Source organism: Ornithorhynchus anatinus, chromosome 2 (genome assembly GCF_004115215.2).
Source record: "Ornithorhynchus anatinus isolate Pmale09 chromosome 2, mOrnAna1.pri.v4, whole genome shotgun sequence".
NCBI classification, from domain to species: Eukaryota; Metazoa; Chordata; class Mammalia; order Monotremata; family Ornithorhynchidae; genus Ornithorhynchus; species Ornithorhynchus anatinus.
In genome coordinates this window covers 33931369-33945672 of record NC_041729.1, presented here as the reverse complement: position 1 = coordinate 33945672, position 14304 = coordinate 33931369, and the positions used below count along the sequence as shown (strand labels likewise).

Genomic DNA, 14304 nt, shown 5'->3' with positions numbered 1-14304 from the left:
ACTAGCCTCTGAACTCACACGGAAGCGCCAAGGCGGCCTTCAGGAAGAAAGGTGCTGCTCCCCCCTCTGTGTAGCCCCTTGTTTGGGATGTCTGGATTTGAGAAGCAGTAGGAAGAACCCTGGGCTTGGGAGTCAGGGAACCTGTATTCTGATCCCAGCTCCTCCACTTGTCTGCTGTGTGATCTTGGAAAAGTCACTTAACTTTTCTGTACCTCATATAGCTCATCTGTAAAAACGAGGATTCAAAACCGGATTCAATACCTGTTCTTCCCCACCCTCAGTCTGTGAGCCCCATGTGGAGTAGGGACCATGTTCATCCTGAATATCTTGTGTCTACCTCAGCAGGAAGTATAGTGCTCGGCACATAGTAAATCCATTACAAATTAATTTTGATATTTAAGTACTTATTATGTGTCAAGCACTGCTCTAAGCATTGGGGTAATTAGGTTGGAAACATGGGACTCACAGTCAAAAGGGGAGGTCCAACAAGTATTTCCATTATTATTATCATTATTATTATTATTACTACTACTACTACTGTTGACCAGCTCTGAGTTGGATCTGGATTCAGGAAGTGTCAAGGGCCCAAGGAACCCTGCAATCTGACCCTTGCATATCTTCTGAGCCACGGGCCTCTGGATAAATCCTGAAACTGTAAATCTAAAATAGTCCCTTTTTTCCCCTCCTCTGGAGAGGTGATGATATTAATGGCATTTATTAAGTCCTTACCATGTTCTCAGTTCTAGGGCACAAACAAGGTAATCAGACCCAGACCCTGCCCCATACAGGCATCATCATCTGCCTTACAGCAATTTTACAGATGAGGAAACTGAGGCCCAAAGAGGTTTTAATGATTGGTCCAAGGTCACACAGCAGGCCAATAGCATAGCAGGGACTAGATCCAGTGCTGGGCACTGGCTCTCTGGGCTGGCCAGAGGGAGGCCGTGAGCCTCCATCGTGGGCCTTCCTTCCTTCTTTCCTCATCGTATTTTCCCAAGTGCGTAGTACAATGCTCTGCCCACATGAAGTACTCAATAAATGCCATTGGATGATGTGATCTCATTTCAATCTCTTCCTCTCAAGTCTTTCCCCTCACCGTCTGTAGCTACCAAAGGAAGCCAGAATTGCAGCCTAGGAGCAACTGCTGAAAAGCGAGGCTGGCCAGGCTCACTTGTTCCCGGAATGCTGGGATTCCCAGTGGGGTTTCCAAAAGCCCAAGATGGACAGTGGATCGGTGCCAGAACCGCGCTCCTCCACCATTCCCGTTCTCTCAGGCAGGAACGGCCAGCCCTGGCACCGCCCCCATCCGGACTCCAGATGGCCATTTTCATATTCAATTTATTCCATATTTTCTACGAGACTCTTAGACATTTCCAGTAATTTAGTTGTCTCTTATAATTAGAGGCAACGACTGAAATAATCTCCGATTACCCTTCCGCTTTCATAAAGACCGGCCCACCGCCCAAGCCAATTTGCTGGCAGGAGATGCCGGCATTTCCCACAGCTCTGTCTGACACGGATGGAGAGGAGAGTCGAGGGCATGAATCCATCCCGCTGACCGGGGCAAGTATGGGGGCAGGCCGGCTTCCAGGGTCAGAGGTCTGCGAGGGGCTCAGGGACTTGGACTTGAAGCCAGAAGTGAGGGCTAGAGAAGGGAGAAACCGACCCGAATCTGACCCCCATAATGCCTCCTGTTGAGCGAGGGATGGTGCCGGTCTTTGGTTCTTGGCTGGCTATATGACTGGCTTGTCTGAGGTGGTTGGAGCAGGAGCAGCGGGGCCTAGCGGATAGAGTACAGGCCTGATGGACAGAAGGTCTTGGGTTCTAATTTCGGCTCCATCGCTTATCTTCTGCGTGACCTTAACTCACTTAACTTCTGTGCCTGTTACCTCATCTGTTAAACGGGGATTATAAGACTGTAAGCCCTGAGTGGAAAATGGTCTGTGTCCAACATGACAACATTGTATCTACCCCAGTGCTTAGTACAGCGCTTGGCACATAGTAAACACTTAACAAATGCCTTTTTTTTTAAAAAAAAAAAGAAAAGCTGGTCGTCCCACTTCCTGGATAGCTAGAGCCAGGGCCTGTTTGGATGGGCCACAGAGAGAGACTTCCCAAGAGGCGTTGGTACCTTTGCCAATTGTCCCACTACCTGACATGAGACCCGCTGCCTACCGGTGTTTGATAGGAGGTCTACCCGAAACAGAAGTAGGTGCAGGATATGGAGAACCCCGTTTTGGCCTGGTCCACCCAGTTGTAATCAATCATTTAATTGTATTTATTGAATGCTTACTGTATGCATAACGATCAGTCAGATGTATTTATTGAGCATGTACTGTGTGCAGAGCACTTCACTAAGCACTTGGGAGAGTTCACTGCAACAGAATTAGCGGACACGTTCCTTTCCCGTAATGAGCTTACAATCTAGAATGGGAGACAGACATTAATATAAATAAATTATGTATATATAAATTATGGGTATATAAATAAATTATGGATATATGGGGAACCAGATTTGGGCAGGCCTTTAGCCATGTTGCTGGGAGCGTCCAGGGGTGGGAAAACTGCCCTTTCTTCTCCCCCTTCATTAATAATAATCATGATAGTAGTGGTAATGTATTTAAGGACTGGGAAGGGCTGAGAAGATACAGTACAATCAGATACAGACCTTTCTCCACATGGGGCTCAGAATCTAAGTGGGAGAGAGATCATGTATTTAATCCCCATTTTACAGATGAGGGGATTGAAGCACACGGAAGTTAAGTGACTTGCTCAAGGCCATTCAGCTGGCAAGTAGAACCAAGATGTACTTGGTTTTATTGAGAAGCAGTGTGGCCTAGTGGAAAGAGCCTGGACCTGGGAGTCAGAGGACTTGTTTTAATTCTGCTCTGCCATTTGCCTGCTGTGTAACCTTGGGCTTGGTGCCTCCATTTCCTCATCTATAGCGTGGAGATTACATACCTGTCCTTTGTCATATTTAATCTATGATCCCATTTGGGGCAGGGACTGTATCTGACCTGATTATCTTGCATGTATTCCAGCACTTAGTAGTGCTTGGCACACAGTTAAGTGCTTAACAAATAGCACATTTGTCATGATTATTATTATTTTTTAATCGTCATCATCATCATCATGTCTTGATTCCCAGCCCTATACTCTTTACTCCATGCCATGCTACTCTTCGCACTCTGACTCTGCTTCTGCTGGACTGACCCTGATTCCATCTTCCCTTTTTGCTTGTACAGTGTTTAGCTCTGGCCACGTGGACAGTGTGGGGAGAGAGACGGGAGTGAGGCAAAGCCGCAAACGAAGTCCAGGTCTTGAAGGACGAGAGCATCCGCTTGGGGTGGGGGTAGGAATGGAGGGGGAGGGTGTGTGTGTGTGTGTGTGTGTGTGTTCATCAGTCAGGGTGGAACAAATCAGCGGTGCTCTCCTCTCTTCCCCCTCCTCCCTTCCATTTAGTGTGTCTCCAGGACAGCAGGATTTAAACTGGTCAGTAAAAGAAGGATTTAAGTAAGTTGAGGTCTCTGATCTGGTGACCTTTTTTATGATGGGTGTGAGGGGAGAGGAACCAGAACACAGGATTCAGAAGATGAATCTGGTTCATTAAGAAAAAGAAACTTTAAGAATCCTACTGCTTCATACTCTTGCTCTGTCTTTCCCTTCCTCTCCCCCTTTCTCAACAGCACCAAAGAGGTGCCACCTTCAGGTACAGGGTAATTGATTTTAGAAGGATCACCTCCGATTCCCACCTGCAGAAATAGTGGATGATGAAGATAACTGTAGTATTTAAGAGCATAAGTGCTAGGTCAGACACAGTCCCTGTCCCACATGAAGCTCACAGCGTATTTCATCCCCATTTTACAGATAAAGAGACTGAAACCCAGGAAAGATCAAAATCACACGGTAGACAACTGGTGGAGCCGGGAATAGAACCCAGGTCCTCTGACTCCCAGGCCCGGCCTCTTTTTGACCAGAGAAGCAGCATGGCTCAATGGAAAGAGTACAGGCTTGGGAATCAGAGGTCATGGGGTCTAATCCTGGCTCCACCACTTGTCAGCTGTGTGACTTTAGGCAAGTCACTTAACTTCTCGGTGCCTCAATTCCCTCCTCTGGAAAATGGAGATGAAGACTGTGAGCCCTACGTGGGACAACCTGATTACCTTGTATCCCCCCCAGTGCTTAGAACAGTGCTTGACACATAGTAACAGCTTAACAAATACCACCATTATTATTATTTTCACTCGGCCACGCTGCTTCTCTGGGTGGTGGGATATATCCTGGTCCACAGAGACCAAAGGGAGAGAGAATTGTGTGGGCACAACTCAGAGCAACATCCCTTTGCTGGAGAAGTCAGGAGCGTAGCTTCTCTCTTCCTTCTCCCCTGCAGTGGGTGAAGTAGGTGGGTACCCAGCAGGCCGTCCACTGCGTGTGATGCCCGATTGGCTGCCAGTTCCCGAAGTCCCTCTTGGAGAAACGCATATGTCGGGAGGTCTCAGGAACTGCTGAATAAGCGGCCTGAACCTGGAGGGCAGTGTGGAGAGGGAGGGATGGAGGCCTGGTGTGGTAGTAGGTAGCCGTGGTTGTTTCCAGGGGCAACGGACAAGCCGGAAGGCCGGTTGCCTGGTGACCCGCAGTGAGGGATTCCAGATGCATTGTGAAGAACAAGGAGCCGGGAGGCCCCGGCTCCTGAAGAAAAGAAGGAAGTTGGGAGTGGGGGAAGGGGAGAAGAAGGCCCGAAGAGAAGGTAGCAAAGGACGAAAGGAGAGGGTGTAAAGAGAAAGGATGCAACAGACTTTGAGCCCGACAGATAGGGGGATGCGGCTGGGGGAGTGGGGCGCTGAGTGGGGCAGACGGTGCTGTTACAGGCAGTAAGGATTGCTAGGGAGGCCTTTGGTGTGAAAACGACCAAAATACCTCCAGAACTTTGCCGCTGAGTCCCAAAATATCGCAAGGCATTTTAATTTGGGGAATGCGGGGGCAGGAGCAGGAGGGAGAACAGGTGCACAGCCCTAAACTAAACCCTCCCCCCCGCCTTTTTTTCCCCTCTCTCTGCCTTGCTGCTGAGAGCCAAACTCTTGGAATAAACTTATGTTGCTTGGTGAAAACCTCCTAGATGATTTCCTCGAAGGGGGAGTGAGAGACTTCAGCCGTGTTGAGCAGAGTCGGAGGGGTGGGGATGGCGAGGGGACTGATTCAGCGTCCCCTGCCTGGGGGCTTCCCCTCAACCCCCGACAGCCTGGGTCCTGTCAGAAAATGTGAGCCCCCCCTCCACTCAGCTCACCCCATTTGTGACTGGGGGTGGAATGGAGTCCTCATAGGGCAACTCGTGACTCATCAGGAACCCTGTCGCAATCTTGGGTCTAGGAACTGGGGGGCTATGACATCATCCACAGAGCACTAATAATAATCATTGTGATGATAATCGTATTTTTCTAGTGCTTACTGTGTGCAGAGCACTGTACTTACACGTGGGAGAGTCCACTATAGCAGAGGTGGTGAACGTGTTCCCTGCCCACAGAAGAGTTTATTTAAGCACTTACTATGTGCCAAGCACTGCACTAGGAGCTGGGCTAGAGGCAAGATAATCAGGTCCCACATGGGGCACACAGTCTAAGTAGGAGAGAGAACACTTTGAATCCCCATTTTGCAGATGCAGGAACTGAGGCACAGAGGAAGTGAAATGACTTGGCCAAGGTCACACAGCAGACAAGTGGCCGAGCGGGGATTAGAACCCACGCCTGTGCTCGTTCCACTAAGGCCCGCTGCTTCTAAGGAGCCAAGCATGCAGTGTTAAGAGATGGAATGGATGGGAGTGTGTTCGTGTGTGTGTGTAGGGATGTGTGTCACACATCAGACATCTCTAGACTGTAAGTTCATTATGGGCAGGGAACGTATCTGTTAATTTTGTTGTATTGTACTCTCCCAAGCATTTAGTACAGTGCTCTGCACATAGTAAATGCTCAATTAATACCACCAGTTGATTGGTAGATGTGGCAGAGCTGGGTTTAGAGCCCAAGTCCTCTGACACCCAGGTCATGCTCTTTCCACTAGGCCACACTGCTTCTTGAGGTAGGCTAATTTCAGTTTGTTGGTTGGTGGTTCTCAGCTGGGTGCTTTGTGGGCCCCAAGCTGGTCCTTGCTGACTGCCTGTTCACACCTTGAGAACGGAATGTACCCTGTAGCTTGGTGGTGTGTGCGGTGAAACTCAAGTCTTGATGTTCCACCCTCAGGGGTTAGCGAGAATCATAGCTTAATCGGGAAGCAGCATGGCCTAGTGGAAAGAGCATGGGCCTGAGAGTCAGAGGACCTGGATTCTAATCCTGACTCCACCACTTGTCTGCTGGGGTTTTTTTTGTTTTGTTTTTTGATGGGGGTTTTTTTACGGTAACTTGCTAAGCACTTACTATGTGCCAAGCACTGTTCTAAGCACTTGGTTAGGTACAAGTTAATCAGGTTGGACACAATCCCTGTCCCATATGGGGAAGTCTAACTAGGAGGAAGTGGGACCATGGGCAAGTCACGTAGCTTCTCTGTGCCTCAGTTTCCTCATCTATAAAATGGGGATTAAATCCTCCCTCCTGCTGAGACTGAGCCCCATGTGGAATAGGGACTGAGTCCTGACTGATTATCTCCTATGTTCCCCAGCGAAGTGCAGTGTTTAGCACAAAGAAAGTGCTTAACAAGTACCATAAAATAAAGGGACTGAGACCACCACCTGGGGGGCATCCTGGAGGCAGCAAGCCAGGAGCCGCCAGGTTTAGAGAACTTTGGCCAAAGACACTGCTCTTTAGGTCCACTTTGTCTTTTTATTACTACTTGTGTGGTTTATTTGACTAACCTGTTTCCAAACTGGTTGATTAATGTCATGGCACGGCACATGGTCCTAAATTTGTTACTTCCTGTTTCTTGTATCTGTGGTACCATATTTACTCACACCTGTCATCATGGTGCACCAAAAACATGAGGCCTTTAGCTCTGGCTCTGGCTCTAGGCCTATGTGAAAGTCCAAGGAGTAGCCAGGAGGAAGCCAGGCAGGACGACGAGAACAGAGGGCGGTGGACCCCGCCTGGATTTGAATCTTCTACAATTCCTTAGTCTTCCCCTGCTCCTCATCTTAAGAGCATCAAGGGACTGAGAGGAGAGAGGCCACGAGGCACTGGGGGAGGTTTGGGAGAGAGGATTGAAATGCAGGGTCCTTCCTAAAGAAAAAGTCACTTCAGATGTGGGTAGGGAATGTGTCTGTGATATTATATTGTACTCTCTCAAGTGCTCTCTGCCCACAGTAAACGCTCAATTAATATGATTGATTGATTGATTCAGTATTTCAGTCCCATGTCCAGTCACTGAGTGGGGACCAGATTCTTGGTTTATTCACAGCTGCTGCCCTCAGCTTCCATTTTGAGACAGGTGAAGCATTCTGTCCCCAGCCAGACTCCTTTCGCCATGCTCCGGTCACAGTACGGTTTCTAAGGAATTCTCTATCCATTTTAACTCCCTAGCTCTCATCAGTTCTTGCTCTCCATGTCTGGGGAGCCAGCTGAGCAATAGGCTGGTGGAGATGGCCAGGCGGTTGAGAGAGCATTGAGCCTCACAGCAAGCAGCTCTCTAGAGAAGGGCAAAGCAGCAAATTTGACTTCTATTTGAAGGGAAGGAGTGGTCTCCATCTCAGTATTTTGCTTTTTCATCGTCCCATTCCTCACCCTGCCTGGGGCTTCATTTACATTGGGAGGCAGGGGTATGTGAGAGAAGAAATTCTCCAGATTCCAGGAATAGAAGACGTATTGGTTTTGGGGATCGTTTCCTGCCTTACAAGTCCACCTCAGGCTGTGAAGGAGAAGTGAGATGGGTGCTTCCTGCGTCAGACCCAGCTGCTGCTTTTTTTCAGTTCTTTCCTGCTGATAGTGGGGGTAGAATTCTTCTGGCTGGTGGCTTCCTTGAGCAGTCTTCCTTTTGGGCTGGCTGGGGTGGGCTTGGAGGTCCTGTCAGTTGCTCTTTCTGGGCAATGATCCTACCTCAGATACCTGAACCTCCAGGGCAGGCCAGGCAGTCAAGATCCAGAAGAATTTGTGGGAGTTTGGAGTTGGGAGAGGAGTTAGTCCTCAAGTGCCATCATCCCCATCTTTGGCGTCAGCCTAGCTCGGGAGCCGAGAGTCTCCCCTGAAAACTAGACCCAAACCGCTTGGGCCCCGAGTGTTTGGGTCTTGGTAAGGGCATGGCTGAAGCAGCAATTCTTTACCAACAAATCTTCCCAGAGCACATAGTGCTAGAGGGAGTCGCGGAGTGTGGAGAAGACCTAGATTTAGGCCTTGAACAGTTTGTAGTCTAAAGAGGAAAAGGGGAGGCAAACAAATGTGAAAAATGAATAAAAGCACAAATGTATATAAGTGCCACCTTCCCCTCTAGACGGTAAACTCATTGTGGGCAGGGAATGTCAGTTATATTGTACTCTCCCAAGCACTTAAATATGTCATTGACTGACTGACTTCCTTGGTTTGTTTCGTTTTTGTTTTTTTAAAAAAAAGGATAGGCAGGGGCCAGCAAGCTTACAGAGCATGGGCCTGGGAGTCACAGTCATGGGTTCTAATCCTGACTCCGCCACTTGTCTGCTATGTGGATTTGGGCATATCATGTCACTTGTCTGGGCCTCAGTTTCCTCATCTGTAAAATGGGGATTGAGACTGTAAGCCCCATGGGACAGGGACTGTGTCCAACCTGATTTGCTTGTATCCACCCCAGTGCTTAGTACAGTGCCTGGCACACAGTAAGAGCTTAACAAATACCAGAATTATTGTTGTTATCCTGGTGAGAGCTGTGATTTTGCACAGAGGAGTAGCAGGAGCTGAGATCTGTGGGTTCAGGGAGGGGGTGAGGCAGGAGGCTGGTGGGTGGGACTGCAGCATCCCCTGCCCTGGCAGGTTCAGAGCCCTGGGTGCAGAGCACTCACTGTCCTAAGTGCTTGGGGGAGAGCACAATATAACAGAAACTTTCCCTGCCCACAACTATCTTACAGTCTAGAGGGGGAGACAGACATTAATATAAATAAAGTACAGATATGACCATCTCTCTACACAAGTAGAGGAATCTTTATCCAAGCTGCTGGTCTAGCCTTCCCCCAGCTTGAAAACGTGGGAGCTGCTGGCTCTGGTGTATGCATGTGCTCTCTCACTCTCCTTCTCTTTCTCTCTCTCTCTGGGTCTCTCTGTCTCTCGCTCGGGAGGCCCCGGTGCTCAGCCCCGATGCCTGGCCGTGACCCCGCTGAGCTCAGATGATTGACGCAGATGGCTCTGAGAATGCAGATTTTGTGTTCTGAGTTTCGCCCCTGGCACAAGTGGCCACAGGCTTGGCACAGCATAGAGAAAGCAGTTTCCTCCTTTCCCTCTCTTTCCCTCCTCCCCTTCTCCAGGAGTTGGGAGTGAGATGGATTAAAGAGTTCTCATCATATTCAATGCAAACTACCTCCCCTGCTTCTTTCGGGTGGGGCAGAGCCTTTTCTTTTTCTGCAGTGATTGGGAACTGGGAGCTATTCTCCTGGGGCTTCTATGTCTGCTCCTCTAGTCTGTAAGCCCCTTTTGGGCAGGAAACCTGTCTACCAACTCTGTTTTAGGAAGCAGCGTGGCTTAGTGGAAAGAGCACAGGACTGGGAGTCAGAGAATGTGGGTTCTAATCCTGGCTCTGCCACATGTCTCCAGTGTGATCTTGGGCAAGTTGCTTAAATTCTCTGTGCTTCAATTACCTTATCTATAAAGGGGGGATTAAGATTGTGAGCCCCATGTGGGACAGGGACTTTGTTCAACCTGATTATCTTGTATCTAAACGCTTAGTGCAGTTCTTGGCACATAGTGTTTAACAAATACCACGATGCCACTGATTGGCATTACCATTGATTCTGTGAGCGGAGACTTACATGCAGGGGAAGGTCCTGCTTCAAAGATAGAGAATCAGTCCTACTTGAGTGCCTACTCTATAATGAGTTTGGCACTATGCACTTGAGAGAGTAATAGAATTTACAGACCTGATGAATTTATAGACCTGATCCCTGCCCTCAAGGAGTTTACAGTGTAGGGGAGGAGATGGACACTAAATTACAGCTAGGAGGAAGCAATGGAGTATAAAGTTAAGTGCAATGGGGGTGTCAATACTGAGGTGATTAGGTGATACAAAAGTGCTGAAGGGAATGAAATAGAGTGGGGAGTTGAAAGATTAATCAGAAAAGGCTTTCTGGAGGAGATGTGGTTTTAGAAGTTCTTTGAAGATGGGAGGAGCAGGTGTCAGATGCAGAGGGGGAGAGAGTTTCAGAGAGGAGGGAGGGTGTGAACAAAGGGTGTGTTTCCCTCCTGCTTTATCCCCACTTCTCTCCCCCATCCCATGGGCCTCCGTCCCCCGTCCCCGTCCCCCATAGCAAATTCACCCATTTTATGTGGGCTTCTCAGAACCCTGCTATCCTGGCAGCTTGGCCTCCAGCAGATAGTGGGATGGAAGTTCTGAGGAAGACTGACCTTTGTGTTTCAGAAGGCCTAGCTGTGTTCTCAGGAGTTTCTTGCACTTCCCAGCATGTTAAACCGGTCTCTCCCGCCTCAAGCCCTTTGGGCTCCACAGCCAAGCTTCACCTGACTAGATTTGGTCCTGGTTAAAAAAAAACAACAACCAGGAATGGCAGGCTCCTGGTGAACAAGGGGGTGGCGAGGGGGTCGGCTTCTTGCCGCAGTAGGATGGGATGGACAACCACCTAGCTGGCTGCCAGAAGCCTTTGAAGTGGCTTTCTACAGCTCCCAGACATGGTGCCTGAAGGGAGCCTCCAGCCCATTTATAATAATAATAATTGTGGTATTTGGTAAGCACTTACTACATGCCAAACACTGTATTAAGTGCTGGTGTAGATTCAAAGTAATAGGTCCCACAAGGGACTCAACAATCTTTGTAGGAGGGAGACCAGGTATTTAATCCCCATTTTGCAGATGAAGGAATTGAGAAACAGAGAAGTTGTGTTTTTTCCAAAGTCAAGCAACAGGTGTGTGATGGAGTCGGGATTAGAATCCAGGTCCTCTGACTCCCAGCCCTGTGCTAGACCACACTGTTTCCCATTTGCCACTTGGAGCTGCTGCTCAACTCTGTCTGGGCAGTGCTGGAGGCGTCTCTCTTGGTCATCTCTCTCTCTTTCGGCCATCTCTCAGCTATGTCTCTTTCTCTGCCATCTCTCCCCCTCTCTTGGCCATCTCTCCCTTGCCCATATCTCTCTCACCCATCTTTCACTCTTCTCTCTCCCCTCTCGGCCTTCTCTCCCTCCTCTCAGCCTTCTCTCCCTCCTCTCAGCCTTCTCTCCCTCTCTCTCCCCCTCTCTCGGCCTTCTCTCCCCCTCTCTCAGCCTTCTCTCCGCCTCCCTCTCAGCCATCTCTCTCGACCCTCCATGGGAGGTGAGAGGTAGATTTATCTCCCCTGAGCAAAACCTGAATGCTGCCCTCCCTTCACGGGGAGGGTCCAGGGGTCTCTGAGCTGCTGGTAACGACTTTTTGGTCACCCAGATAAGAAGTGAGAGTTGACGAGTGAATGTGAACTTCCTGTCTGGGCGTCTGCATCTGGGACTGATGACAACAGTGGTAGAGTTTGGGAGCCTGTGGGTCAGCATGCTGTGCTAGGGCCTTGGGAACAGACAGTGGAAGCCAGACACTTTACCTACCATTGAGGAGCTTGTGGAGGTTGGAAGTTGAGGGCTTTCAGCAGCAGAGAAAGCAGAGGTAGAGAACTGGGGCTCCCCATTTGTGCTTTTTTTTTTGGTATTTCCTACTTACTATATGCCAGGCACTATACTAAGCTCTGGGGTAGATACAAGCTAATCAGGTTGGACACAGTCCCTCTCCCACATGGGGTTCACAGGCTTAATCCCCATTTTGCACAGGAGGTAACTAAGGCCAGAGAAATGAAATGACTTGTCCAAGGTCACCCAGAAGACAGGTGGCGGAGCCGGGATTAGAACCCAGGTCCCTCTGACTCCCAGACCTGTGCTTTAACCACTAGGCTGTGCTGCTTCTCTGCATCTGCTTCTGTAAATCCATCTCATAGGAGTAGGTCCCGCCAAGCTGGGCTGAGCCTTCTCAGATCTATCTGCCGTGAGGCCCTCAGAACCCCTTCAAGGCGGGCAGTGGGCCACACCCCAGTTCCCTGAGCCCTGGCGATTTCACCAAAGCCCCTGTCACCCTGGTACTCCTGCCCCTTTGACTCTGAGACATGGAAGAGTCAGGGTTCTCCAGGGTCAGTGGGGAGAGAGAAGAGACATTGACTTGGTCCAAGGAATAAAGAAGCAAACTCTGCTTCAACCACCCCGTCTGTTAAATGGGGTTGGTAGGGACTCCTACAAAAAAGAAGGTACATGGTAAGTAACAAGTCTGGGGCCAAATTGGGGTAAGGATGTTGGCTGCCTGTTTGTCTCCCCTGGCGTTAGCCTGTCCTTGACTCTGCCCCCTGCAGATATGGGGCACCTGGAGTGGAGTTCACAGGGCTACACAAAGAGACGGCCACTGTCACACAGATGCACTTTTTGCCTGGTCAGGTAAGCTTGTCCATCACTTCCTGTCCCCTCCCCCGTCCTCCCTCCCCTCTCAACTTGACCACTGCCTATGTAATTTGGGGTCTGCCTGCCTCCGTGTCTGGATCACGGGCCCGCACCCTTCCTCTCCTGGGAGCCCAGCTTGCCAAAGGGACCGGCTTCTTTGAGTCAGGCCGGCAGCCTCGTTCAGGTCTCTGTGTGCTCTGCCTTCCCAGGGCCGGCTTCTTTCCTTGCTGGATGACAACACCCTCCACCTATGGGAGATCTTCCAGAAGGACGGCTACTCCCACCTGGAGGAGACCCACAGCTTCCTCTTGCCAGGCCGCCCGGGTTTCGACAGTGCTAAGTACTGGAGGCCCCCCTCCTCTTTTCTCTTTCTCATTTGATGCGGGGAGGGCAGAGGGAGGCTAGGTGGCTTGGGGCAAGGGACCCCTCTATTAGCCAGGGGGTGAGTGCATAGGGGTCTTGGGAGATGAGATCGAGGTATGGAAGGTAGAATGGTGTTAGCGAACTGTGTGGGCTGGGGGGTAGTAGGAGATCAGTGAAGTAAAATAGGAGGAAGAGAGCTTTTTGAGTCCCTCCTTGACTCCATGCCTGACTTCTTCCCTGGAGAAAAGTGTAGAAACCAGAAGTGAGTCTTTTGGTGGCCAATCTCAGCCTTGGAACCTTCAAGCTATAAGTTTGTTATGGCCAGGGAATGTGTCTGCTCATTCTTTTGTATTATACCCTCCCAAGCGCCTAGTACAGTGATCTACACGGAGTATGCGTTCAATAAATGCCCTTGATGAAAATAAGAATGAGAGGGCCTGAATGGGGAGACCTCTCCTGCCCACCCTCTCAGGGAATCCCAGGGACCACCGGGATGGATCCCTTTCCACCCATTCTTCCAGCTGTGGGAGGGTGGCAGGGGGGGAATGTGGAGCTTCTGAACAGCAACCACTGTGCACAAGGCCCCTGAGCTTCTTACCGAATCTTGTGGTTTGAGTCAGAGCTGGGGGTCTGAAAAAGAGGGTACAGCAGGAGAGGAGGGAGAAGAGATGTTTAAAGGTCTGTGGAATACAAAGGAGGCTCGGAGGGGGCCAGAAGGGAGAGAGGCCGGAAGGGAGAGAGGCAGCAGCTCTCAGCTGGCAGAGGCTATTTTTCATTCTCCCCCCTTTGCAGTTGTGAGCGTGTGTGTGCATGTCTGCTATGCAGCAGAGAAAATCAGAAGCCTGGCATCACTATGATGCCCCACTCCCTTTAGGACCAAGGGATCTTATTAATAATAATAATAATAATAATAATAATAATAATAATAATGATAATAGTACTTGTAAAACACTATGTGCCAAACATTGTATTAAGTGGTAGGGTAGATACAGTACATGTAGGTTGGAAACAGTCACTGCCCCACACAGAATTCACAGTCTAAATAGAAATGAGAATCCCCATTTGACAGATGAGGAATCTGTCAGAGAAATGAAGTGTCTTGCCAAAGGTCCCGTGGCAGAGTCAGGATTAGAACCCGGCTCCTCTGACTTCCCATGGGCTCTGCACAGGCCCTGGTGAGCCCCTGGCCCGGTCAAGTCCAGCCCTCTGGAGCCCCAGACATATCTGTTGCTCTCTGCACATTGGTGACCCTCCGTGGAGAGGGCAGGGGGTCGAGGTGGGGCAGAGGTGTGCCCCGGCCTTGTCTGCCCCTGCAGCCCAACAGCAGCAGCTTGAGCGAGGTCCTCAAGGTTCACTTTCCTACTGGCTTCCTCCCTCTTGATGCAGTTGCA

The 14304-nt window shown here is 49.9% G+C and overlaps 1 protein-coding gene across 1 annotated transcript in view; it reads left to right on the top strand.

Moving 5' to 3' along the window:
• Positions 1-14304, top strand: part of LLGL1 (LLGL scribble cell polarity complex component 1) — an 84226-nt gene that overhangs the window by 38669 nt on the left and 31253 nt on the right. Inside the window, exons 3-4 of the mRNA XM_029055148.2 lie at positions 12466-12547; positions 12760-12890. Of these exons, the coding sequence (XP_028910981.1) occupies positions 12466-12547; positions 12760-12890 (213 nt within the window). The remainder of the gene's footprint in view (positions 1-12465; positions 12548-12759; positions 12891-14304) is intronic.